This window comes from Pelophylax lessonae (genome assembly GCF_965119305.1).
Source record: "Pelophylax lessonae genome assembly, chromosome: 2".
NCBI classification, from domain to species: Eukaryota; Metazoa; Chordata; class Amphibia; order Anura; family Ranidae; genus Pelophylax; species Pelophylax lessonae.
Genome location: NC_138769.1, coordinates 485,934,735 through 485,961,783, shown reverse-complemented (window position 1 = coordinate 485,961,783; position 27,049 = coordinate 485,934,735). Strand labels below are relative to the sequence as shown.

General features: G+C 40.7%; 1 protein-coding gene across 2 annotated transcripts in view; it reads left to right on the top strand.

Annotated features, from left to right (window-relative positions):
- Window positions 1–27,049, top strand: part of NALCN (sodium leak channel, non-selective) — an 897,007-nt gene that overhangs the window by 134,755 nt on the left and 735,203 nt on the right. For both annotated transcript variants that reach the window (XM_082245388.1, XM_082245387.1), the window contains 2 exons: window positions 17,883–18,011; window positions 21,043–21,225. In XM_082245388.1, the coding sequence (XP_082101514.1) occupies window positions 17,904–18,011; window positions 21,043–21,225 (291 nt within the window). In that variant the 5' untranslated portion in view covers window positions 17,883–17,903. The remainder of the gene's footprint in view (window positions 1–17,882; window positions 18,012–21,042; window positions 21,226–27,049) is intronic.

Below are 27,049 nucleotides of genomic sequence, written 5' to 3'. Positions count from 1 at the left end.
TGTTTTTTTTATTTTTAATAAAGGAATTGTCAAAATGTACCCCATACTTATTCGCATAGGGAGGGGGCCTGGATCTGGTAGCCCCCTTGTTAAAGGGGGCATCCAGACTAGGATAAGCCCCCTGCCCACAGGCCCCCACAACCACAGCCCAGGGTTGTTGGGAAGATGCCCTTGTCCCCTGCCCCAAAACATCCCCTTATGTTGAGGGCATGTGGCCTGGTATGCCCCACCCCTTTCCTGGCCTGCCAGGCTGTATGCTCTGCTAAAGGTCTGACATAGATGTTGGGGGGGACCTCACACCGTTTTTTTTTTTTTTTTTAATTTTGGCATTAGGGTTTTCTTTAAAATCCATACCAGATCCAAAGGACCTGGTATAGATTGGGGGGAGGGGGGGGGGTCTTACACCATTTCTTTTAACATTTTTTTATTGCATGCAATTATTTTCTTTTCATTCAGCTGTCAGCGGGGAAGCCCTTTGACAGCTGATGACTCATCTGTTGTTAAGGATGCTGCAGCTGGCTTCCCATCCTGCTCCTTAACAACCAACTATTCACTGTGCCCTGATTGGGCAAAGCTTTGCCCAATCAGGGCTTAGAATGCCCTGTGCCTGCAGTGCATTGTGGGTCACTCCGCTGGCAAACACCCTGCCGAGAGATCCGTAAATGTGGGTGTTTGCCAAATGGGCCAACAGGCGATGTTCAGGCTCAACTTTTGCTCAGTTTAAACTGTTCGCCCATCTCTACTGTTTAGTAGTAGTGTAAAGCCAAGCAGCAACATTAGGGAACCTTATAGCCCACTTAATCAGCAGACAGCAGAGAAAGGGTGAGCTCATTATGCAATATGCACTGGATAGCCAGATGAAGGAACATTTTGTAGATGGACTGCTGTCTGAAAAGCTCAGCGTAACTTTGCAAGGGAAAGAAAGGTAGAAGCCACCCTAATTTGAAGTTCCATAAACTGTTAGAAGCAGCCATAGCATGTGAGGAGCAGAGGCATACAAACACAACTCTGCTCTAGACAGAGATTTGCTACATTAAAGCACAGACAGGAAACTAAGGGGCAAGGAAATTCACCCTCCTTGCATTGGGTCTGTCAAGTTGGGCCATCTGCAGAGACTGCTCTTTAACGGACAAGAACCAAAGACAGCAAAAACCAGTGAGTGGTCCTGTCTTGTACTAAAGAATGATATACTGAGGGGGGAGGTTTTGGTGCCTCAAGTCAAGGTGTGGGACTTTTAAAGGGCTAATATATAGAAAAATGTCTCTTGAATATAATAAAATAATATTTATTCATAATAACATACAAGGTGGATATTTGTACGTTTGAGTTACAACAGATATAGTACATATAGTGTATGGGTTAGAGACCCATCAGTGAGAGTGAAGAGAAGTATGAAGGAAGTGACATGGTGGTAAAGTGACAATAGTCTCTCTCTGTTGGTCCAATCGTCTTGGAGTGGCGTTGGATCTTTTAATGAGAGAGTGTTCAAATTTCCTACGCGTTTCGGCGGGGGAGCCTTTATCATCTTGAGGGACCATGAGGATGCTCGGACCACGCTACCCGGATCTCTCTCTCCTTTTAAAAACCCATGGACATTGAAAAACTGAACAGGAACAGCCGGACCAGCACCCCCTAGTGGAGACCACTGGAACTTTTCTCTATTACAGGACCAGCTGGAGCAATACTCCACCTAGTGGATGACACTGGGAATATATACCACAAAACACACCTCTCAAAATGTGACCAGACACGGGATGATACAATGTTTTCCTCTCCCAAACTGGCCCAAAGAATATATGTAACCATAGCTACGTCCAGTTGATTCTTATGAGGACCCGAGGACCATAAGCAGACCCAGGCATAACACGCCACCACCCTCTAAAGATGATTGACATATTTCCTTGATAAAGGCTCCCCCGCCGAAATGCGTGGGAAATTTGAACACTCTCTCATTAAAAGATCCAACGCCACTCCAAGACGATTGGACCAACAGAGAGAGACTATTGTCACTTTATCACCATGTCACTTCCTTCATACTTCTCTTCACTCTCACTGATGGGTCTCTAACCCATACACTATATGTACTATATCTGTTGTAACTCAAACGTACAAATATCCACCTTGTATGTTATTATGAATAAATATTATTTTATTATATTCAAGAGACATTTTTCTATATATTTGCCCTTTAAAAGTCCCACACCTTGACTTGAGGCACCAAAACCTCCCCCCTCAAATACTTTGGGATGACGGCTAAAACCAAACTGAAAACTTCTCAGGGAATCGCACACCTATAGAATGATATACTGTACCGCAGAATGATTTTTTTTTATCATTACAAGGTAGGGAAAACAAATGAAACAGGCAAAATAACTATAGTAATATCTATTTAAAACAAGAACATCTGAAAGGGCACAATGCTTGCTTAAGGCTGTGTGGGCCTAGGCAGGACCATACAGTAAATATCGCTGGAATGGGAAGCAAGGTATCTTACCAATCAGAATGACGCGTGTTGCTGTATTTTGTGTTCACTAAGTACAGTTTTTCTTGCAATTGGGTGGGTTGGCAGCCTAATTAAAATGAGTGTGCTGCCATAAAGTGATTGTAAACGATAACCTTGTGAAATAACCCATTCAGTTTGAAATAGAAATAAAAGGCAAAACATTTGTGTATAGATATAAAAAAAAGTATAAATAAACATTTCCCTTTTATATAAGTGATCACATTCCCTCTGTTCTCAGCTGCATAAGAGCTTGGGGGGGGGGGGGGAACAGCAGCCCACTGGAATTCCCAGTAATTTGCTGTGCGGGGGGGGGGGGGGGGGTCAGGACAAGTCTGATCATTGGAAGGGAGCAGGCTGAGTTTCTGAGAATTGACCACATAGGGAAGGATGTGCTTCTATGCCTAAGAAAGCAGGGGGACTGACAAGGACACCAGGGATTTCACACAAAGGAAGCAATGCAAAGAGGACAAGATACTTTTTCATACAAGTAAATGGTACAGCAGGCACAAATCAGGAATATAAAATGTTAGGGTAACAAACGCTTTAACTCAGCACACATAATTTGTGCAGTGTTTTGTTTAACTACACTGAAATGGTGTAAACCTAGCCTAACGTTGGCCTATAAACAACATAGCAGTCTAGGAGACTAATCTATCATTGCATAGAGATCTGATTCACGTTTCATTTTTAAATAGACACATTTTTAATCACGTTTGCATTTTCTCATAATGTCTGAATGTTTTTAATGCTATGTGACCATACTAAAAAGAGGTATTTTCTTAGGAGATATATAATCTTAATACCTACAAAAGAGGTCAGTCGTGTGCATACTAACTAATCTTTTCAGTTAGTTCCACTAGAAAGCATTTATATTGTTAGCATGCCCCCTCTTGATAGAGCTAAGAAATGCAGTTCTCAACATTGGCTCTCTCACTGTGTTAATTTTGAATTAAGTGTTATGTACTTTTCAATAAATGTGCAAATATTGTATAACACGTTTCTCACACTTTAGTTCCCTAAAATGTGGGTGTTAGCTTGGGAGGTTTTTGTAGTAATTGGGAGATAAAAAATGTATTATCTGTTAGTAGTGGTAAAAAAAAAACATTCTCTAGTTAATATTGTAACTATGTAAAAGTACTGGAAGTACTTAATATTAGTGTATTAGTGATTAGAGTATATAAAATCTGGTTCTTTTGCTGTCCAGAATTGTTATTAAAAATATACTTAATGAATAATTATCACCCTAGCAATTCAATTCCTGTGCTTGAATGTTGGGGTCTAGCATAGAATTTTCCTGCACCTCCATTTCCAGGCAGTTGAAGTAAGCACACTGGAAAATACAGAAAAAGAACAAAGAAAAGAGGGCACACCAGCCTAGTGCATTATCCCAATACCATTTTATTGTTAAATGTAAGCAAGGGACTACTTACAGACACAGAAGTAAAATGGACTCATCATAGTGATAGACTTGTTCTGGTCACTCCATATGCTCCTGTGGCTTAGGACATCTTCCTGGATCCAACCAGCTCACACCTTTTAAAGGTAAAATCAGAGCCAAAAAAAAAATCTGTTTGATTAGATACTTTAAAAGCTGGTAATAGCTTGTAAACATCAAACCGGAACCAGAAGTGACAAAATCCTCATCACTTCCTGATTATTACATCACAGTGGGGAGGTGGGTACAGATGTACCTTCCTCCCCTGTCAGAGCAAAAACTTACAGTACTGGGCTCACTGACTGCACGGGAGAGCCAGATAAAGCCGCTCGGGTGAGGGGGCCTTTCTCTGCACCGTGAACCGATCGAGCAGCAGTATAGCCACTTGGATTACTTCAACATGAAAATCCATCGGGGATGATGTCTACACCTCCCAGTATAACCAATTCAAACCTAGGATGTACATTTATGTCCTAAGAAGTTGAATTGTTTATCTAGCAGAAAAGAAGAGAAAAAGAAGCAGTAAAAGGAATGTATATTTTCCATTAAAATGATTGCTACTTAGTAACATTGATCCAATGCATCTCTGACTAATCTGACTAAAAAACAAAATGGAGCAAGAAAAGAAAACATCCAATCAAAAAAATTGCCAAAAGACGACAGACTTAAAACTGAAGTTTAATCTGCCATTGTTTTGCATTTCCTGGTTCCTCCTTTCTACTTTCATCAACATGCTAATGCTAGTTGTAAGCAGACCGCCTGTCCGTTTTCATCAAATCTGATCCAATCTGCCAGACAGATGGAAAATAGGACCACCATCTGCCTGGATTTTGCAGACAGGGTTGAATAGGATAGCGGCGAATGTCAGTGGACATGACATGTAACCGCTGACATCCACTGCTCCATAGAAGAGACTGGAGGGTCTGATCAGGTCCTCCTGAAAGAGTGACAAGCGGACCTAATCAGACAGCCCACGTGGTAGGGCCCTAAGTAATTTCAGTATATAGAAAGGAGCCTGTGCAATGGTAGGGTAGGAGTGCAGCTTTAAATATCTCAATTTGAAAACATGATATCTGAGAATAAAATAAAGATTTAAAAAACAAAACCTAACTTGCACCCTGATGACTGAACTCCTTCTGTAAAATATTGTAAAAATAATAGGCAGCATTGAATTTAGGAAACAAAAAAAAAAGACTATTTGGTTAAATGATTAGACAGTTTCCATTAGTAAAAGTGCCTAAACATTTCACTGCAACACTGCTTCTTCCTCCATTATACCTAACTTAATTTCTTTTCAATTCCCTTCACAACATTTCATATCTTTTTACTGCAGTTTAATAGCAATTGAAAACACAATGAGTATGTATGAAGCACTGTATATATGCACATTTTTAAACTTATTTGTTTTATGGACATTGACAAATTTATTGGGAAATAGTAATGGTTTTTAGTTAGTTTTCTTTTATTGTTTGTTTCAAGTTTTTAAACTTGTATTTTATACGCAGGGTGTGTATATAGGTGTGTGTGTATATTGCAGGATGCATCCATGATGCTCACTTTGTGGGAGGCAGGCTTTCTAGTCAGAGAGCCCAGCAGTGTCTGTATACTCGTTGGTAACCCGTGCCTGTAATTTTTGTTATAAAATAAAAATAAGTTATAAATGAACATATACAGTCCTTTCTCTTTAAAAAGGAAGTAAAGTCTTATTTTTTATTTGTACCTACAGGTAACCCTATAATAAGGCCTACCTGTAGGTACTGTGAATATCTCCTAAACTTGCACAGTTTAGGAGATATTCAGAGTGCATGCTGCTAATGACATCATCGGCACATGTGCTTACCTTGCCGGACCTTCAAAGCCCGTAACGTAAACGGAAAGAAAACACAGGCACCACTCTAAGTGCAGAATTTTGAGATTTATTAAAAGAACCAAAGGAAAGGTACTCACAAAGATAATAGTGTAAAAAGCATCATAGACAATCACTCCGGTATTTGGATCAGGATGGATTGAGCGGTTGCGGTATACAGGCAGTAATCAGTGGCAGTCCGTACTTCCTAAACGCGGGGACACTCTGATGCCGATCCGTCGTCACTTCCGGGATATGTGATTACGTCATGGCGCTGGCGACGCGTTCTCGGAGCATGCGCATGCACTCTTTCCTCAGGCCGATACTGCGCCATTTTGGATGTGGGACTTAAATACAGTGGAAGTCCAAACCTGCTCAGTCCTAAAGCCAGAACGCGTCGCCGGCGCCATGACGTAATCACGTATCCCGGAAGTGACGACGGATTGGCATCAGAGTGTCCCCGCGATCAGGAAGTACGGACTGCCACTGATTACTGCCTGTATACCGCAACCGCTCAAGCCATCCTGATCCAAATACCGGAGTGATTGTCTATGATGCTTTTTACACTATTATCTTTGTGAGTACCTTTCCTTTGGTTCTTTTAATAAATCTGAAGATTCTGCACTTAGAGTGGCGCCTGTGTTTTCCTTCCAGTTGGCTCCAAGCATCTTCTACTTGTCACAAGAGCTGCCTACGGAGTGCCATTTGGGATTTCTTATTCTTATGGACCTTTTATATGGACTTATGAACTGTCCCTTTGTTTGATATTTATTTGTTTGATATTTATTCATTTGTTTGATCCCCTGTTTTCCTAGTGATACTCGTGAAGTCCCTAGTATTACTTTCTCTTCCCCGTTTTGTGCCAGTTGTTGTTTAACCTCGTACTGTAAACGGCAGCTCCCGCGGGCATGCATGTAACGCTCCTGCGTTTTTATATGGTGTGGATTTTCAGCTGCAGAAATAGTTCCACGTCAGCAGTCATGTAAGAGATATGCTGAGATACCATTCCCAACCTCAATGACTCATCATGTGTGGAAGGTCTTATTTCAGCCAGTAAATACACACAATTAGCAAGCTGGTTCTTAGAGTGACTTTATGCATGTGGTAACACAATGATGAAGTTTGAGGGATAGGTTGAGTGGAGGTGGTAGGTGATAGACACTTGAAGGTGAGACAGTAGCAGATGGATGCAGGAAGGTTTAGCAATGTTGTATGATAGCAGATGATAGAATAGCAGGTGGACATACAAAAGAGATGAACCCAGTGCAGAAAAGTAGCAGTAGTCTCAAGAGCTAGCAATCTAGTTTATGCAGATGTGATAAACAGTCTCTACTATGCAGAGCTAGATAGTGTAAGCTTAGTATAAGTTTATAGAGAATTCCCCTGTGGGGTACTTAGCACTATTAGCGATACAGCCGAAGGGTGGTTCCGGAGAGGCGGATGATCCAGTAGCGGGATACAGGGATCAGCGCAGCGAGGTTCCGTCAGCGAAGTAAGCTTGCAAGCATGGAAGCTTCAAGCAAGGTTAGCATCCAGATAAGGGTGTTTGAACGAACACATGTGAGTGAGAACCGACGCCTTAAATAGCCATCTAGTCCGGCGCTGAGTGATGACAGCTCCAGTCTTAAAGGTGTATGCGCACCTTTCCAAAAGTAAATGGTAGGGCGCATACACTTGTGGAAAGTGTAATTTAGGGTACCAAAGGTACCGGAACATTACAATACCCCCCCCTTAAGGCCTGCTCCTGAAGGCCTCTGGAGCTGGTTTGTCTGGGTATCTCGCATGAAAATTGCGGATTAATCTAGGGGCATGTATGTCAGAGGTGTTTAGCCAGGTGTCGTCTTGGGGCCCATAGTTCTTCCATCTAACCAAGTACTGAAGTCTTCTTCTGTAGATACGAGAATCCAGAATTTCTTTTATCTCATATTCTTCTCCACCTTCAACTTGTACAGGAGGGGGAGGTGGAATATTAGGCCTTATTCCTTGGTCCGGAACATGGGGTTTTAGTAGCGACACATGGAAAATGGGATGGATTTTTAGGTCCATTGGCAATGTAAGCTGCACTGCAGCTTTTCCAATAAGTTTCTTGATTGGGAAAGGTCCCAAGAACAGAGGTCCAAGCTTTTTGCTAGGGATCTTCAGTCTCAAGTTTTTTGTTGAGAGCCAAACGAGGTCCCCGATAGTATACTGTGGAGAAGGTCTTCTACGAAGATCATAGTACTTCTTTTGTTGACTGTGAGCGTGTGCAATGGTAGTATTTAGTAAACCCAGAGAATCCTTTATTTGGGAAAGATAGTCTGAGGCTACTGGGTTATTTGAAGGAAGGATGCGTGGAGGGAGAATAGAGGGATGGAACCCATAGTTCAAGTAGAACGGACTCTGCTTGGTTGTACTGTGAGTTGCGTTGTTGTAGGCAAATTCTGCCAGGGGGAGAAGATCCAACCAATCATCCTGTTGGTAAGAAGTGTAACAACGTAAATACTGCTCGATGCATTGGTTGACTCTTTCAGTCTGTCCGTTGGTCTGCGGATGGTAAGGAGAAGTGAGCTTCCGCTCAATCCGTAGTATGTGACATAGTTCTTGCCAGAATTTAGAAATAAATTGGGATCCACGGTCAGACAAAAGAGTTTTTGGGATACCATGTAATCTGAAGACATGTTTCATCAGGAGTTCTGCCGTTTGTTTGGACGAAGGTAGTCTGCGAATAGCAATGAAATGTGCCATCTTTGTCAGATGGTCCACTGACACCAAGATGGTATTAAATCCTTTGGAAGGAGGCAATTCTACGATGAAGTCCAATGACAGAACCTCCCATGGAGTTTGGGGTATTGGTAGACTGCATAGTAGACCGGATGGTCTCGTAGTGTCAATTTTGGACCTGGCACAGACATTGCATGAAGAGACGAATTTTTGTATAGATGTTTTCATGTCAGGCCACCAGAATTGCAGAGAAATCAAATTGAAAGTCTTTGTCATACCCATATGTCCTGCCATAGCAAATCATGCGATAATTCCAAGATCTTGGTGCGTAGGGTAGGTGGTATGTAAAGTTTGTCGTTGTAGTAGAGGAAGCCTTCTGCATCGGTAGTTAGTTGTGGTGGGGGTGAATCCAACCTTATACCATGCAGAACCTCTTCCTTCAAGGAACGGACAACTCCAATAATGCGTTTGTGAGGTATTATAGGAATGGAAGGAATTTCAAAGTAGTTTTCTTCAGTTAGTCGTGATAGTGCATCCGCCTTTTTGTTCTTATCTGCAGGTGTGTAGGTCACTAGGAAGTTAAACCTTAGAAAGAATAGTGACCATCGTACCTGTCGATGCGAGAGAGTTTTGCTAGTCTGAAGATATTTTGGACCTGGCACAGACATTGCATGAAGAGACGAATTTTTGTATAGATGTTTTCATGTCAGGCCACCAGAATTGTCGAGAAATCAAATTGAAAGTCTTTGTCATACCCATATGTCCTGCCATAGGCACATCATGCGATAATTCCAAGATCTTGGTGCGTAGGGTAGGTGGTATGTAAAGTTTGTCGTTGTAGTAGAGGAAGCCTTCTGCATCAGTATTTAGTTGTGGTGGGGGTGAATCCAAACTTATACCATGCAGAACCTCTTCCTTTAAGGAACGGACAACTCCAATAATGCGTTTGTGAGGTATTATAGGAACGGAAGGGATTTCAAAGTAGTTTTCTTCAGTTAGTCGTGATAGTGCATCCGCCTTTTTGTTCTTATCTGCAGGTGTGTAGGTCACTAGGAAGTTAAACCTTAGAAAGAATAGTGACCATCGTACCTGTCGATGCGAGAGAGTTTTGCTAGTCTGAAGATATTGGAGGTTTTTATGGTCCGTGTATATAATTATTGGTAATTGGGTGCCTTCGAGTAAATGTCGCCAATTCTCCAGAGCCAATTTTATAGCAAGCAGTTCCTTCTCACCCACGGGGTAATTTATCTCGGGACTGCTCAGGGATTTAGAAAAAAAGGCGACTGGATGAAGTGGTGAAGTGGGGGTAGGTCGTTGGGAGAGTATTGCTCCTACTGCCAGGTTTGACGCATCTACCTCCAGAATGTATTGGAGGGATGGGTCTGGATGGCGTAATATGGGAGCGGAAGTAAACCTTGTCTTTAACAAGTGGAAAGCCTTATTTACTTCTTCTGACCATTTAAATGGTATTTTTATGCTAGTGAGCTGTGTGAGGGGTCTCACAATAGCAGAAAAGTTTTTTATGAACTTCCTGTAGAAATTTGAAAATCCCAGGAATCGCTGTAGCGCCTTGCGTGTAGTTGGTGTAGGCCAATCCTGAATGCAGGATATTTTACTCATGTCCATCTCGATTCCTGTTTTGGATATGATGTAGCCTAGAAAGAGTACCTCATCTTTATGGAACAAGCATTTCTTCAGCTTCACATAAAGATTATGTGCAAGCAATCTCGATAATACAAGTCTTACATGTCTTATGTGTTCAGACAGGGTCCGTGAATATATAAGTATATCGTCCAGATATACCACAACACAGACATCTAGTAAGTCTTTAAAAATATCGTTTATAAATCGTTGGAAAACTGCAGGGGCATTGCATAGGCCGAATGGCATCACGAGATATTCGAACAATCCGTATCTAGTTCTGAACGCAGTCTTCCACTCGTGTCCATCACGGATTCGAATGAGATTGTATGCTCCTTTCAGGTCTAATTTTGAAAAATAGGTAGCTCCACGCACCTGCTCAATGAGCTCAGGGATAAGCGGTAGAGGATAGCGATCTTTTATTGTGATAGCATTCAATTTCCTGTAGTCGATGATAGGTCTGAGACTTGAATCTTTATTGCGAACAAAAAAGAGTCCTGCTGCTGTGGAAGAAGTGGAAGGTCTAATAAAACCTTTTTCCAAGTTCTCATCCAAATAGGTTTTGAGATGGGCAAGTTCATCCTGTGAAAGAGGATAAACATGACCGAACGGCAATTTGCTATTTGGGAGTAGATCAATGCTACAATCATAGTCTCGATGAGGAGGTAATGCTTGAGCATTTTTCTCAAGAAAAACCTCAGAAAGATCCTGATAACATAGTGGTGCAATCTCATCTGTCACCACAGACAGAATCTTCCCGGAAAACGGGAGGTTACGCGTTTCCTCGCAATAACAAGAAGGGAAGGTCAAGGACCGTTTCTTCCAATCTATGGTTGGTTGGTGTGTGTGCAACCAGGGAAGTCCCAACACAATGGGAAAGTGGGGTGATGGTATTAAATCGAAGGTAGAAGTCTCCCTATGAGACTCGTTAATAGTGACTAGAAGTGCTTGTGTCTAATCGGTGATCGGACCAGAGGATAACGGAACACCGGTAATAAGACTTACTGAGACAGGTTTGAGTTTAGAAATAATAGGAATTTTATTTAAAGCAGCAAAACATATATCCATATAATTTCCACAAGATCCTGTGTCAATCATGGCCTTAGTAGTAATCCTGTTCTGGTCCCACTGTAATGTCAAAAAAACAGAAATGTAGGGGTTAGTGAATGAAGTTGTCAATCCTCCTAGAGAGACATGTGAACACTCACCCTTCTTTTTGTTGACTAGGGGACAGACGTTTATCTTGTGATCTGGGGATGCACAGTACAAGCAGAGATTTTCATTTCGTCTTTTGGCTTTTTCCATAGTTGATAGCGGTGGGCGTATGGTTCCTACCTCCATAGGAGCGGCCAGACTCCGAGAGGAAACGGATAATGGCATTCCCATCTTTTCAGCCTTTCTTTCTCGTAGTCTTCTATCTATGGTAATACTGAGTTGTATTAATGCATCCAGGGTTTTTGGCAGATCCGCTCGGGCGAGCTCGTCCTTAACGGCTTCTGATAGGCCAAGCCTAAATTGGGTTTTCAGAGATGCATCATTCCATTCTGAATCAAGGGTCCATCTCTTGAACTCTGCGACAAAGTCTTCCACAGGCCTCCTTCCTTGTTTCAAGGATCTTAACTGAAGATCAGCAGTACTCTGCCTATTGGGGTCATCATATAGGCTAGTGAGCTCTGCCAGGAACAAGGCATAGGAGTTGAGAAGCTGGTCGTTTTTCTCAAAAAGAGAATCTGCCCAGGCTCGAGGATCGCTTGATAGGTAAGAAATAATAGTACAAACCTTAATATGATCAGTAAGGTAGGTACGAGGTTTTAGCAAAAAAAGTAACTCACATGCGTTTTTAAATTCGCGAAATTTTTTGCGATCGCCTGTAAATACCAAAGGGGGATTTATCTTGGGTTCAGGGGACTGAGCAGAGGTAAGTTGTGTCAGTCTAATTACCTGCTGCGACAGAGCCTGGTTGTCTTCTTTTAATTCAGCAAGTGCGTGTATTAACGCAGATACTTGCTGTTTTAATTGTGTCACCTGAGTGGTTATTTCTGGAACTATTTCTGCTGAATCCATTTTTTGGGTTCGTTCAATCTGTAACGCTCCTGCGTTTTTATATGGTGTGGATTTTCAGCTGCAGAAATAGTTCCACGTCAGCAGTCATGTAAGAGATATGCTGAAATACCATTCCCAACCTCAATGACTCATCATGTGTGGAAGGTCTTATTTCAGCCAGTAAATACACACAATTAGCAAGCTGGTTCTTAGAGTGACTTTATGCATGTGGTAACACAATGATGAAGTTTGAGGGATAGGTTGAGTGGAGGTGGTAGGTGATAGACACTTGAAGGTGAGACAGTAGCAGATGGATGCAGGAAGGTTTAGCAATGTTGTATGATAGCAGATGATAGAATAGCAGGTGGACATACAAAAGAGATCAACCCAGTGCAGAAAAGTAGCAGTAGTCTCAAGAGCTAGCAATCTAGTTTATGCAGATGTGATAAACAGTCTCTACTATGCAGAGCTAGATAGTGTAAGCTTAGTATAAGTTTATAGAGAATTCCCCTGTGGGGTACTTAGCACTATTAGCGATACAGCCGAAGGGTGGTTCCGGAGAGGCGGATGATCCAGTAGCGGGATACAGGGATCAGCGCAGCGAGGTTCCGTCAGCGAAGTAAGCTTGCAAGCATGGAAGCTTCAAGCAAGGTTAGCATCCAGATAAGAGTGTTTGAACGAACACATGTGAGTGAGAACCGACGCCTTAAATAGCCATCTAGTCCGGCGCTGAGTGATGACAGCTCCAGTCTTAAAGGTGTATGCGCACCTTTCCAAAAGTAAATGGTAGGGCGCATACACTTGTGGAAAGTGTAATTTAGGGTACCAAAGGTACCGGAACATTACAATGCACTGGAGTGACTTTATCGCAGGCCCGGCCCATCACAACGCCATAGCCCCCACAAACACCAGAAGAAACACAGAGGAAAATGTCAGCTGTCTCAGCAGTGTGCAGGAGGGCTTCGTTCTAAGGTACGTATTTCATAATGAGCTAGTATGCGATGCATACTAGCTTATTATGCCTTTGTCTTACAGGTTTGTTTTGTTTTTGTTATCCCCTTCCCTGCCAGTGTCATTACTATAGTTACAGTAATTTTTTTCTGTGCGTTCAGAGATAGTATTCAAACCAGTCTGCCCATTCTCCTCTGACATTAACCGGTTGCCAACCACACGCCGCCTATTTACTGCGGCAGTGTGGCTCTCCCAGGCAAACCGACGTAGGGCTACGTCGATCGCGCGCCTGCAGCTAGAGGGCCGGCGCGCTCCCGCCCCCCTGATGCATGGGTCAGGGGTCTCCAATTGCCGCCTGACACCCGTGATTGTTCCCCGCTGAGAGAGAAGAACGGTTAGCTGTTGTAAACGCAGCTGACCGTTCTTCTCCCTGGAATAATCACAGAGCCCCTGTGATCCTTCTATATAGGATCACAGGTCTCTATGGTCATTCCACAAGCCACGCCCCCCCACAGTTAGAAACACGCCCCTAGGTACACATTTCACCCCTTGATCACCCACACTGTTATCCCCTTCCCTGCCAATGCCCCCCAAAAATCGAATTTCCTACTTATGTGATTGGCTCACTGATTTTCCTAGAAGACTGCACTAAGAAACAAGTAACATTTTAGGCATCCTCTGAAAAAGCAATTATATTTTGATGAGATATTCCCTAAGGGTTAATTACTTCTAAAGGGTTGCAGACACTGCAACTTTCCTCATTAGAGCACTGCAAGTGCATCAGCTAATTAAGATTGAACACAGACACAGGAAGCAGATTTCCAAGGACATAGTCAAACTAATAGCTTTTTCTTAGGAACAAGAAACAGGTAGGTCTCTGCTACAAAGTTTGTTAAAATCCTTGCAATGCTAGTACATTGAACACCCAGAGGGGATTACAAAAGTGGAGTTACTCATTAGGCAACATAACTTTATGGAGTAAGTAATTTATCATTGCAACTTGTTTGACTTATAAAATAACAGGTTTGCGACAACTCAATTGTAGATGATGATCTCCTGCATACTTTAAACTTACACTTCATATTGAAGTGTAATATAAAATCCCAAGCCTGATAGAAACAGCAGCACCCTACATTGATACACTGACGTTTTACTAATGAAAACAACATGAAACATAGTACTTAGTACCTAATGCCAAAAAAAGTTTTTGTAAAGTTTTAAAAACATTTGCAAAGTTTGGCTCAAAGGAGGCCATATTTTACGAACTTGTCAAAAGCTTGCAAACTTTCAGTTTTTGTATATAGTAATGCAAGGGTACAGGTTATAAAATGTGAACAGTGTTCAGACTACCTGCCCATAGTGCACCGGGTCACCTATTTCTCAAAACCTTAGTTTTCTTAGTAACCATGTGTTTTAGAGGGGTAACACCTTATCTCACCCACAGTGATGAAACCAGTAGATGCTCCAGAGGCCACTTCAAAGACATCAATTTTTGACTCTGGCTCCCTACTGCTCTGCCACATTCTGATCTTCATGTGTATAAAAGCTGAAATTTAGGACTTTATATTGGTAATGTACATTTATACTGTGTGGCAGTGGTTTTAGGATGCAGAGTTGAAATAATGCATCAAATAATTTGCATGACTCTACCCTCCAATTTAAAATAAGACACAAACCCCTTGTTTTTTGGATTTGTGATGAGAGCTTTAAAAAGCTTTTGATGTGTTTCATAATATCATTTTACTTGTTACTAACTTTTATTTAATTTTTTTTAGAGCTTCAATCATCACCACACCATGGTTGATATGGTGTTAGGATGATTGAAGCGCACTATTTCTATAATCACATTGCGATTTTAAAATGATATAGCTCAACTCCCCATAATGCAGAATGTGTCACTTGCTACTGCCACTGCCACTGCCACCTGTTGTTATCAGATGCAGCATGTCACTTGCCACGGTTGCCTGCCACTCAGATGCAGCTTGTCACTTGCCACCGTCGCCTGCCACCAGATGCAGCTTGTCACTTGCCACTGTCGCCTGCCACCAGATGCAGTGTGTCACTTGCCACCGTCACCTGCCACCCAGATGCAGCGTGTCACTTGCCATCGTCACTAGCCACCCAGATGTGGCGTGTTACTTGCCACTGTCACCTGCCACCCAGATGCAGCATGTAATTTGCCACTGTCACCCAGATGTAGTGTGTCACTTGCCATCGTCACCTGCCACCCAGATGCGGCGTGTCACTTGTCACTGTCACCTGCCACCTAGATGCAGCATGTCACTTGCTACTATCACCTATAAAATGAATAGGCAACTTACAATTTTGTTTTTTTTCAGCAGTGAAAAAGTTATGGTTACATTGCTTCTGGCAGCCTCTTCCTTGTGTGACCGAGTGGGTAAACTTATCAGTGAAAGGAGGGGCGGTGAGAGATGATTTAATCATCTCTCTACTCACCCGTGGCTGCAACTCTGTCAAGAGTCTCCTTCGTGGCCCGGCCCTGCTTTAGTGACAGAACAGCAGTGATGCAAGGCGGGCAGTGAGTGAGTCATCTCCCTCATCGCTTAGAGAGCAGCCTTCGCGGCCTGGCTGAAGAGGCTGCCGAGGTGCCACAGACCTTCACCAGTCAGTGGCCTAAGGGTTGGGGGTTCCTCATTTTGGACAATCAAACAATTGTTATTGAAATATATGTTAGTGTGTTTTATACATAAAAATAATTCCTCCTGACCCTGAAAGTACAAATTGTTGAGGGTATTGTTATAATAAACCTCACGTTAAATTGTTGGCCTAGTTTTGTGATATAGATAGATTTGCACGTGAAGGTCCTTTCTTGCCTTTCTGATGCTGTCTTTTAGCATTCTGGCTCAATTAGAACTCAGTGGTCACATCCACACCTCTGATTTTGCTATGAAAAGTAACATCAGACCAGAATTATCTTAAGAATCTCCTAACTCTGATGTATTGAGCTATATGCATCCATAACCATGCTGATTTAGCAAAGTTCTGATTTTGCTTAGCAGTACACAGTGGACCTAGATTGCAAAATTGTATTAGTTTATTAAATTAGCTCCCTGGGAGGCCCACCTGTTATGTTGTTATGTTATGTTATTTTATATTATGTTATGGTAAAGGTGTTACCTAACCACCTGAACCATTACACACTGAAGCACTCATTCTAAGTATCTATGACAGCAGGTAAAAATTATAAACCACATAAAAAAAGCTTATAAAATGTTTCTTTGCCCTTTGAATGTTGTGTACTTTTACTATACATACATACATATTCTTAAAGTGTTAAAGCCACCAAAGTAAACTGTCCATAGAATGAGATAGAGAGTTACTTCTAGGTGCCTCCACATTGCTTCATTCAGCTTCTAGAGCATAGTAGGACCCCCAAACACAGGCTCTAATATGTAAATCCTGGCTTCAGTTAGGATGTCAGCCTTTATCTTTGCTTCCTGCACCTTACAATGAGTCAGTGAGGTTGCCCATTACATTGACGGACCAATATCAAGTCATTTGAAATGGGAGATGTGGAGTCAAGAACCATCAATACCATACATGAGATGTTCCTTTTTAGACAGATTATGTGTGCCAATTGAATATGTTATGGGAATGTGTTACATTTTTGCCCCAAGAAAAGCAAGTCCCAGAAGAAAAAAAAAAAAAAAAAGCTGATTTTCTGGGTAAAGTCACCATATTTATATTGGAAAACTTGTATTGAAAATCTTTTAGGTCTCCGAGGTAAGAGACAGTGAAAAATTGAAGTTCCTTCTGTACAATTCTATAAGCTGTTTACCACTGTGTCACTGGCTACAGGTTTGCTTTATAAAGAATGGTTGCAACTTTCACAAACAGTCAAACCCATTAAATTACTGTATATAAATATAAATTCTCATATGAGTCCCCTTTTTTGGCAAACTAACATGCATAATATAATGGGTTACCATGGAGTAAGAACATGTACATAAAGCAAAAACAATCCCAAGTAATTCTTTGCATTACTGGTAGTTCATACATGATGGCAATACAGCTTTTTTTTTGCTTTTTTTTTTACCAATAAATCTGTTATCTCTTCATTATTAACTACCTCCTAAAATATTTTTGGTTTCCTTGTCAACAACCCACCAATGGATATTTTGAGTGAATCCAGCAGCTAAACATCTAATTAATTTGTACTTAGGAATAATGAAGGATGCACAAATTACTTTAATTACAAGTACTTACTCATAATGCTCATTGAAAACTACCATATTGTAGACCCTTATTCTCCCCGATTCTCAGCCCCCTATTATTTCAGTATTTAAATTAGAGCATGTACACTGATTCCAAATAGTATAATGTTTAGTAAATACTATTTGTCATGTATACTTGGTATATTATTGTGTTTTTTTGCAGGGTTTTTAGTCTTGTATAAAATGTAGAAAATTATACCCATCCGTTTGACAGCGTGCAATCCTGTGTATTGTGTATAGGTAAAGTACAAAACATTTTAAGCTATTATCACTACTCCAGTCCTGATAAAAAAAAAAAACATAGCAAAATGCACCTATATGTGTTCTTTGATTTGAACGATTAACATTATCATCAACAGTAACTACCAGGCAAGATTTAAACAAAATAAGTCAGAATTCAAAAGTTGATTTTTTTTTTTCTTTTTTAGCTTGTATGGTTTTGTTGTTGTTTCCATGGCGGTATTAGGTAGTACAAGAAATAGCTTTTATGACTGTGCTCATTGTTCATGCTTGTTTTTTTTATCTCAGAAAACCAAAAGTGACAACAGCATGTTGAAGCGAAAGCAGAGCTCGAGGGTAGAGGCCCAGCCAGTAACTGATTTTGGTCCAGATGAATCACTGTCTGATAATGCAGATATTCTGTGGATCAATAAGCCAGTAAGTGCTTTATTTTTTACCACTGTTTAATTATTATTTTTTTTCAGCATGTGGAAAAATAGGTTTTGTTTCAGCTTAAGTCTATGTTCAGCGGGTGCATACAGGCAGGCTATAGAGGTGAATGGATATGCAGCAGCTGCATGGACACAGTCACTTGTGACAATTTGACAGCCGTGTCGGATTTTGATATGCAGGTGTATCTGTAAAGCTGCTGCATATGCATCCACCTCTGTACGCTGCCTGCATGCAGCTCGGTGTGGTTGCAGATGCCAAAACAAAGGTAGCATGCATGCAAGACAAATACAAGAGCATGTTTGAATATAGCCTAAAGAATGTTATACATAAGGAGAGATTATCGCACCATTCAATGTTTTATGGTGGTGTCATGTAATAATTTCCTTGTGTATCTACCATCATTTTGCATCTGTTTAAACAGGGTAGTATTGATAGGTCAGAAATCTCTAGAGACAACCCGGCATTCTTTATTGTCAATAATAGGGAAACCCCTATCTTCCCCTGGCATGCATTGAATAGTAGGTCTAAAGGCCCATTCACATCATAATGCAGGTAATGCACTTAAACACATAAAACATAAGTCCTATCCATTTACTCCAGTGCAGGTCAATGCAACACTTGGAGCATTTGCAACCTAAACTGCAGGTGCATGGCAGTGCACTATAGATGTGCATTGATATTTAAGCCCATTTTCACTTTTGCGGTACATTTGAGGAACCACCACTGTATGCTTGTAATGTGTTCTTTTTCACACATCATACCTAATAATACTTTAAAAAAATGATTCTTACCTTTCTTGTTGTTTCTTTGCAGCAGGTTTATACATTGGACTGCAAGCTATTCTGATTAATTGCAATTATGCTTACAGTGCAACAATAAAGGGCCGAAGGGCCTGGTATGGATTTGGAGGGAACCCCATGTCAAAATAAAAAATTAACAAAATGTGTGGGGTCCCCCTCAAAATCTATACCAGACCCTTATCCAGGCATGTAGCCTGATAGGTCAGAAAAGGGGGGTGGTGAGCACCCCCCCCTTCTGAATCATACCAGGCCACATGCCCTTAACATAGAGGGATGGGTACTTTGGGCCAGGGGGGCTCTGCCCCCCCCCAGACCAAAGCACCTTGTCCCTATGGTGATGAGGACAAGGGCCTCATCCCCACAACCTTGGCCGGTGGTTGTGGGGGTCTGCAGGCGGGGGGCTTATTGGAATCTGGAAACCCCCTTTAAAAAGGGGGCCCCCAGATCCTGCCCACGTGTGAATGAGTATTGGATACATAGTACAACAAAAGGTCCCAGCGCTAAACACTGTGGCACCCACACTGTAAGTTGTCCTGAACCAAACCGGTGCAGCCATCAGAATAAAAAAAAATGACCATCCAACCATCCTGGTTGCCTATTGGGTACATAGTACCCCTACCCATTCACCAAAAGTGTACAAAAAGTAATAAAAATAAGAGACAAGTTTTTGACAAATCCTGTATTAAAAAATAAAAACATAGTGTCCCCGGATGTAGATCCATCATCAATCACGACGCCCACTGACCCAAAAAACAAAAAAGCCTCCCACCAAATGCCTCCTCTGTGCTTTGAAATTTCCTATATAGGTAAGGGGTGGGGCCACCAGGCCACGTAGCCCGATGGCACTGCCCCTTCTGATGTCACAGCTTGGTGCATGCTGAGCCTGTGATGTCACCAGGGGGGCTGGACCACTGAGGCCCTGCCCCTTACCTATAAAAGAACTGTCAAAGCGCAGAGGAGGCATTCGGTGAGAGGCCATCCCAGAAGGCGGAGCGTTTATTTATTTTTTTATATGTCGGGTCGGCGGGCGGCGTAATTGGCGATTGGGACACTATTTTTTTATGTTTTAATAAAGGATTTGTCAAAAACTTGTATCTTGTTTTAATCACTTTTTGACACTTTTTTGGTGAATGGGATGGCTCGCCCCCCCCCCCCTTTCTTGACCTGCCGGGCAACATGCCCAGACAAGGATCTAGTATAGATTTATGAGGGGACCCCGCTCCATTTTTTTTTTTATTTTTAACCAGCACTTTTTGTTTTATTATTCAGCTGTCAGCGGGGAAACCCATTGACAGCCCTGACTCATCAGGGCACAGAATGCACTGTACAGCGCTCAGTGCATTGCAGGGTGTTTGTTGGGGCAAACACCCGGGGAACACCCTGCAAATTCAGGTGTTTAGCGAACGCCCGAACAGGCAAATGATTAGCTCAAACTCATGCTTGGGCCAAACCGTTCAGCCATTCCTACTGGTAGGCAGCCTATTTTAAATTGCCCATCAAACTGCCTCTTTGGTATTCTTTGGTATTCTGATTCTTTGGTAGTCTATAGAAAGCATTGCCAGGTTACTGCAGATATCTCCCTGGAATCATATTCCATTGATATTAGCCTGTGATCATGTGGAAAAATATGAAAGGGCTTGTATCAGTGGTTTATGAGAAATATGAAATGGGAGAAATATATATAGGCTGCCATTGCTGATTTTTAATAAATACTTCACATCTTTCAGTCGGAGTTAGGATGTAGATAAGGAGTTTTTTGGAATTTGCAGCATGCATTTTTCTAGGTCAGCTATGGCAGCTGGTGTATTACATGACTAATTTACTTTAAAGTTAACATTGCACACAAGCAAAAACTCTTTTATGTACCATACAAAATGATGTAAGTTACCAAAGACATCATGCTCACAGGTGGAAGTTGGCTTTTAAGCGTTAAAATTGCAAAGATGATATAGGTTAAATCAGTGTGAAATTCATATCTGCTGCATGTATGAAACTCACATCTGTCAGATATTTTGAATAAATGAATTTTTATAAACTGCATTTATTTTTGTCATTTAGTTCCAATGCCAATTTTGTAACAGCCGGGCACATGCTGAAAAGACTCCTAGTTTTAAGTAAATTTGTGCACATAGATTTGTCTGTGCAGTGTTAATTATGCTTGTCATACAGCCGTGCTTTCAGGAAGAAATGTATAATAAAATGTTCTTCTCTTTCAGTGGGTGCACTCATTACTACGCATCTGTGCAATTATCAGTGTCATTTCCGTTTGTATGAACACCCCGAAGACCTTTGAGCATTATCCTCCCCTTCAGTATGTGACAATTGCCCTTGATACTCTATTGATGTTTCTTTATACTGCAGAGATGATTGCAAAAATGCACATAAGAGGAATTGTCAAGGTGAGATAAACATTTTTTAATTTGACAGCATGGTGGGGGTTTTTTTTCTGCACAGCTTTTTGTATGAATTACAGAAATCATTTACATGATATCCAAATGGTTACAAATGGTTTATACTGAAGCTCTTTAACACTAGTAGGTGTTCACATTTTATATTCAGCTTTGTTGAATAAAAAAAAAAAAGATGACCCACTTCAGGTGAACTATATACTTTTAAAGAAAACATTGCAGATTTGTCCTAAGGAAACGAATATTAGCCTTTTCATAGTCTTGTTTCTTATAGTGGAATGCAAGGTTACACCTAACTAATCTTAAAAATTCTCCTTTCCCCCTCCTAACACCCATGTGGACTAACCCCCCCTTTTTTTTTAGGCTGCTTCAGTCCTGTTACGTGATCTGACTCCCCTATGTCAACCAGTGGCGTGTGCAGGGAGAGGAGAGAGTGCCAACATCGAATGGACCATATAGAAAAATAAGCAAAACCCACGCTATGGAAATGTGGGGAAGTAATGGGCTGCAGCCTCCCTGAAATATAGCAATGCTATATCTGGATATGAAATGTGTAGAGGGGTAGGGGATTGGCGCTGCCCAAAGGGGGACCTGCTGTAAATCTCTTAGTTGTCACAGAAAAATATTGTGCAAAAGCCGGCAGTAGCGTACTGTGTTCCGGAACGCAATGCGTACCACGGCAGACCCGGACCGGGAAGTGACGCAACTACACTGGACGCGTTTCGTCATAGACATCCTCAGCAGCGTAGTTGCGTCACTTCCCGATCCGGATCTGCCGTGGAACGCATTGCGTTCCGGAACACAGTACGCTACTGCCGACTTTTCGTTTGGTCTCTGCGCGAGACATATCATTCATGCTGACTTTTATCTTCTGTAATGTGAGTACCCTTTTAATATAGATCTAAATAAACCTACCATACGGAATTACACTATATGTTCCCCCTTTATTTATTCCACACACTGCACCACCGGAGCATTATCCAAACGGAGGACTGGAGAATAGCAGGGTCCCTTCCCTCTCCCACACGCAGAAAAACAAGGAAGTAGATGACCATAAGGAATACATTTCCTGCTGTGGCTTACAGTTAACATACCCTGCCCAATATACCCCTCTGTGGGGTTGGGCACTCTGGTGAGTGCAATCTATTTCACCAATCACTTTGAGCACCTATTCTAGTGCACGAGGATTGGATTCCAGCAGCACTTGAAGATCAAGCACCCCCCCTGTTTTTTGAACTTTACTCATTGTGCTTCATTTTTTATGGACTTTTAGAGTTTTATTAAGAAGCAGTTTAGACCAAACAGCAGGGTACATTTGTTTAAACTGCACCTAATTAATCTTTTTTTGTCACCTGAATATAGTTATTGGGAACATATTTTCCCATACACCTTTCATTGGGCACCTTATTAGTGTATACACATACCAGTATACCAGTATACACTACACAAAGATTTATATCTATTAATCACTTTGCACTTTAGTATTTTTTTTACCTGGATCACCTTTATTTATTTTTTTATAGAATATAATTGATATTATCTTTATTCACATTGTGTCACTTACATAGTTACCAATTATATATATATATATATATATATATATATATATATATATATATATTTTTATACGTTCTGTATTTATTTATCACACATCACCATATCACTTTATCACCAGTCACTTTATATCTATGAATATTTGAGGATTTGAGAAATATTATTTTTTTTTTATATACAGTGTTTGAAGATATTTTTACATATTTATTTGTGCTTACTATGATTATTAACTAGCTGATGATTTAGGAGATATCTATAATTTTGCACAATATCTATCTGTGACAACTAAGAGATTTACAGCAGTTCCCCTTTAGGCAGTGCCAATTCCCTACCCCTCTACACATTTCATTGAATGGACCATAGGAGCTTATAGGTGATGTCACTGCTCCCAGGCATTCCAGCCTCGACAAGCACTCTCCCCTCTTCTCTCCCTGCAGCTGGTACTGGCTAACACAGGGGGAATAACGTGACTGGATCAGAGAGGCCTGAAAAGAGTTAAATATACAGATCTTTCTTTCTTAGGTTGGTTGTCATAGGTGCTGGGGGGGGGGGGCATTTTTAACATTATTTAGGTGTGGCCTGGAATTCCCCTTTAAAGTGTATTCCAGATTTCAGCTTAGCAATCACTTAGTGTAGTGAATGTATTTGTTTTCTTTTTATTCCCTTTTTTCACTTAATTTTTATCTGTTTTTGAGGTATTATTGCTTTAATTAATAATTGGGTGCATCTGCCTTCCTTTTCACCACCTGAACAGTAAAGCATATTTTTAAGAAATGAAACCATTATAGCATTCCTTTAAGAACTCTTTGAAAGTGTGCCAACCACACAAGAGGAGAATTGTGTTACCATACATAAGCAGCATACAGTGCAGAGAAGCCACGTGCTTTCTATAACACACTTTGTGCACTGTACCCGATAAAGCGATTTATATTTAAGAGATTTTTTTGTGGTTTTTCTTTTTAATTATTTTTCATCATAGGCACTTAGACTTATTGGGGCAATGTGGATTCAGTTGTAGGAAGAAATGGGGGATATCTGTGGACTGGTGGACATAATGGATTGATAGGAGTGCATTATTTTCCCTGGAAGGGTAATGTGGAATATTTGATTTTGATGGGCATTTGAGATTTTTAGTAACCCCACTAAACCCTTAATAACAATCCATGCCTTTGGGTTACGGTATGTGGCCAGGGTGCTGACCCTACCTTATACACACCTCCACCCCAGACAGATTGACCAACTGCAGCTAAAGACATACTTGCTGTCTGGTTGTTATCTCCCTATATTGAGGGCAGTTGTATATCTGTTCCATCATTTTGTATTTTTACACTGATTCTAAATTGCCCTATAAGGTTATACACCTAGCATTCTTACAACTTCCTTTCATTTTCTACATTATAGATTTTTAGGCAGTTATGAATAAAAGTGAACTTTTAGGCCATAGTAGGTTTGGTGCATGGGTATAGCGCACCCCTGCTCATGTTTCTCTAATATTATTTCCCACGTAAGGACAGTTTTTTGTTTTTTTAACATATAGAGAAGCCCAGAATAATGTAACAAAAACTATTTTAGTTTTTGGTCATTTGTAGAAAATTAGCTTTAGGTTAAATTGGAAAGGTATTTAAAAAAAACAATATATTCCAAAAAGTTACTGTTGTGTTTTATGTATCTACAGTACATATATTTGTTTCCGTTAGGATGCAGCTGCCTTTTTGGTCTTCCTGGCGTGTTGATCCCACACCAGATTTTCTCTTTAGTTAAAGTATATCCTGTCTCAAGGGTCAAAATCTAGAGCAGATATTTTTAATGGTTTTACATTGGAGCACCCAGCTTCAGTCTGACCCAATCTATTTGTCGTCAATGTAACAACAAAAATTCCAATTAAATGAAACAACTAATTACTATGATAAAATGGGCTATATTTCTCAGTAGATTATAGTATGCAGTTGTGCGCCTTTATTTTATTACATTAAAAAAATCTGTCATTCGCTACACTAGCCTTATAGAGGCAGATGTTTTACTCACAGAATCTTAAATTAAGGTTTAGTATGTATTCCTAAAGACACAAGACCTTTAAATATAATGGCTCTCAAAGATGTTAGCTACTGTTGGCAGATGTTAACTTTGGAAAGTCATTATTTCGTAGAAATTTGATATAATTATAACTGAAGATTGGCAGTGTCACATTAATTGCAGCATAGGTCCATGCGAAGTTGAATAAAATCTGAGCAAATGATTTGTGATTATAGCTCAATTTTTTTGTAATCCCCTTATCTTTTAACAAAGTTTTGCCTTGCAAGGGAATTTTCCCCAAAGCTTAGTGAACTTCTGTCAATCATTTACTACTGACAACCCTCCACAAGTATTCCTGACTGTAATGAGGTATAGATTTAAAGAATATGTTACTCCAACGCATTTTTGATATGTGTCTGTTGTACCATGTGTTTGTGTTAAAAAGTATCTTGTTCTCTTTGTATTTCTTCCTTGTGAAATTGTGTTTCTGCTAGTCCGCTGCTTTACTATTTCTAACTGACTAAGCTAGGCACATCTATCTCAGCGTGGTCAGTTTTCTGACACTAGTGAAAGAAAGCAGGATTTAAAAAAAATAAAATAAATCCCTGCAGTTGTATATACAGTACTTTTATGAAGTGGTCACTTTTATATTTTGGCTTTACAAACACTTCAAAACATCTCTTTGGTATAGTCCTGGCAAGCATTTTCCTTGGCCTAATTCAACATTAAATGATATGACATCACTGTAGATAGAGATGGCAAATATGCAATTAATATACATTTTTTTTTTTTCATATGTCTTTATTCATATGTTTCTTCACAATTATATGCAGACGGTTGTCAAGCAAAATGACCATGACAAAAGTTGGAACAGACTGACAGTGGGTGCTTGAGCAGTAGAAGCTACATTTAAACATCAAAAAAATTCATAGATTGTCCTATTCCCTGTCACTGGAACTGTTTACTTACATTTGGTATCTAAGCATGAGAAAAATTGTCTCTTTTTTACTTTAGTGAAATACCTGCCAATTTTTCAGATCTTTTTTCTATCTTGGCAAAATGTAATTAAAACAACCAGAAAGGTTTGAAGTGGTTAACGTTTTTGCTTATTTTAGGTACTTTATTTTTGTGGTATTTTTTTAACCACATCATGTTTGACCTTAATCCAAAATAAAAACGTTTTTGACTATTTCACTAGGGTCATTTTCTCTTTTGCCCATTTTCTTGTTTTTTTGATTTTGTATTTATTTTACAATAGAAAAAAATAGAATCTGAATAGCAACTTGAAAATTTTAACCACTTTACCACCGGAGGATTTTGCTGTCTTCCATCCAGGCCACTTTTTGCGATTCGGCGCTGTGCGACTTTAACTGACAATTGCGCGGTCGTGCAACACCGTACCCAAACGAAATTTACGTCCTTTTTTTCCCACAAACCAAGCTTTCTTTTGGTGGTATTTGATCACCTGTGCGATTTTAACTTTTTGCGCTATAAACCAAAAAAGAGCGTTTATTTTGAAAAAATAACAATATTTTTCACATTTTTTTATATGAAATTCCCCCCCAAAAAAATGTAAAAATCAAATTTTTTTAAACTTTTTGGCCAATTTGTTTTCTGCTACCTCTGTTTGGTAAAAAAAATCATGATAAGCGTATTTTGATTGGTTTGCGCAAAAGTTATTGCGTTTACTAACTACGGGAAAGATTTCTGTCATTTTTGGTGTTTTTTTTTTTTAACGTGTAATGGCAGCGATCTGCGATTTTTTTTGCGGGACTGCGACATTGCGGCGGACAGATCGGACCCTTGACTGACATTTTTGACACTTTTGGGGGTACCAGTGACATTACTGCAGTAATCAGTGCTATATATATGCACTGTTACTGTAAAAATGACACTGGCAGTGAAGGGGTTAATTTTATTGGAGAGGGAGGGGTTAATGTATGCCTGGTGCTTACTGACGTGTGGGGGGGGGAGGTGACTTTGTGAGACAGGGACAGATCGGATGTCCAGCTATGCTGAACACTCCGATCTGTCACTCCCTGTCACTATGGAGATCTGCCCGCTGTGTTTACACACAGCGGGCGGATCTCCAGACTCGATCCCCGACGATCGGGTAAGAGCAGCGGCGATCGCCGCTGCTCCTCCCCTGGCCCGACTCCCGCTGTGAATGAAAACAGCGGGAGCGCGCCTCCGGCGGCGCGCGAGCGCCGCCTACAGGGGGAGGAGTCCAGCGACGTAGGTCTACGTT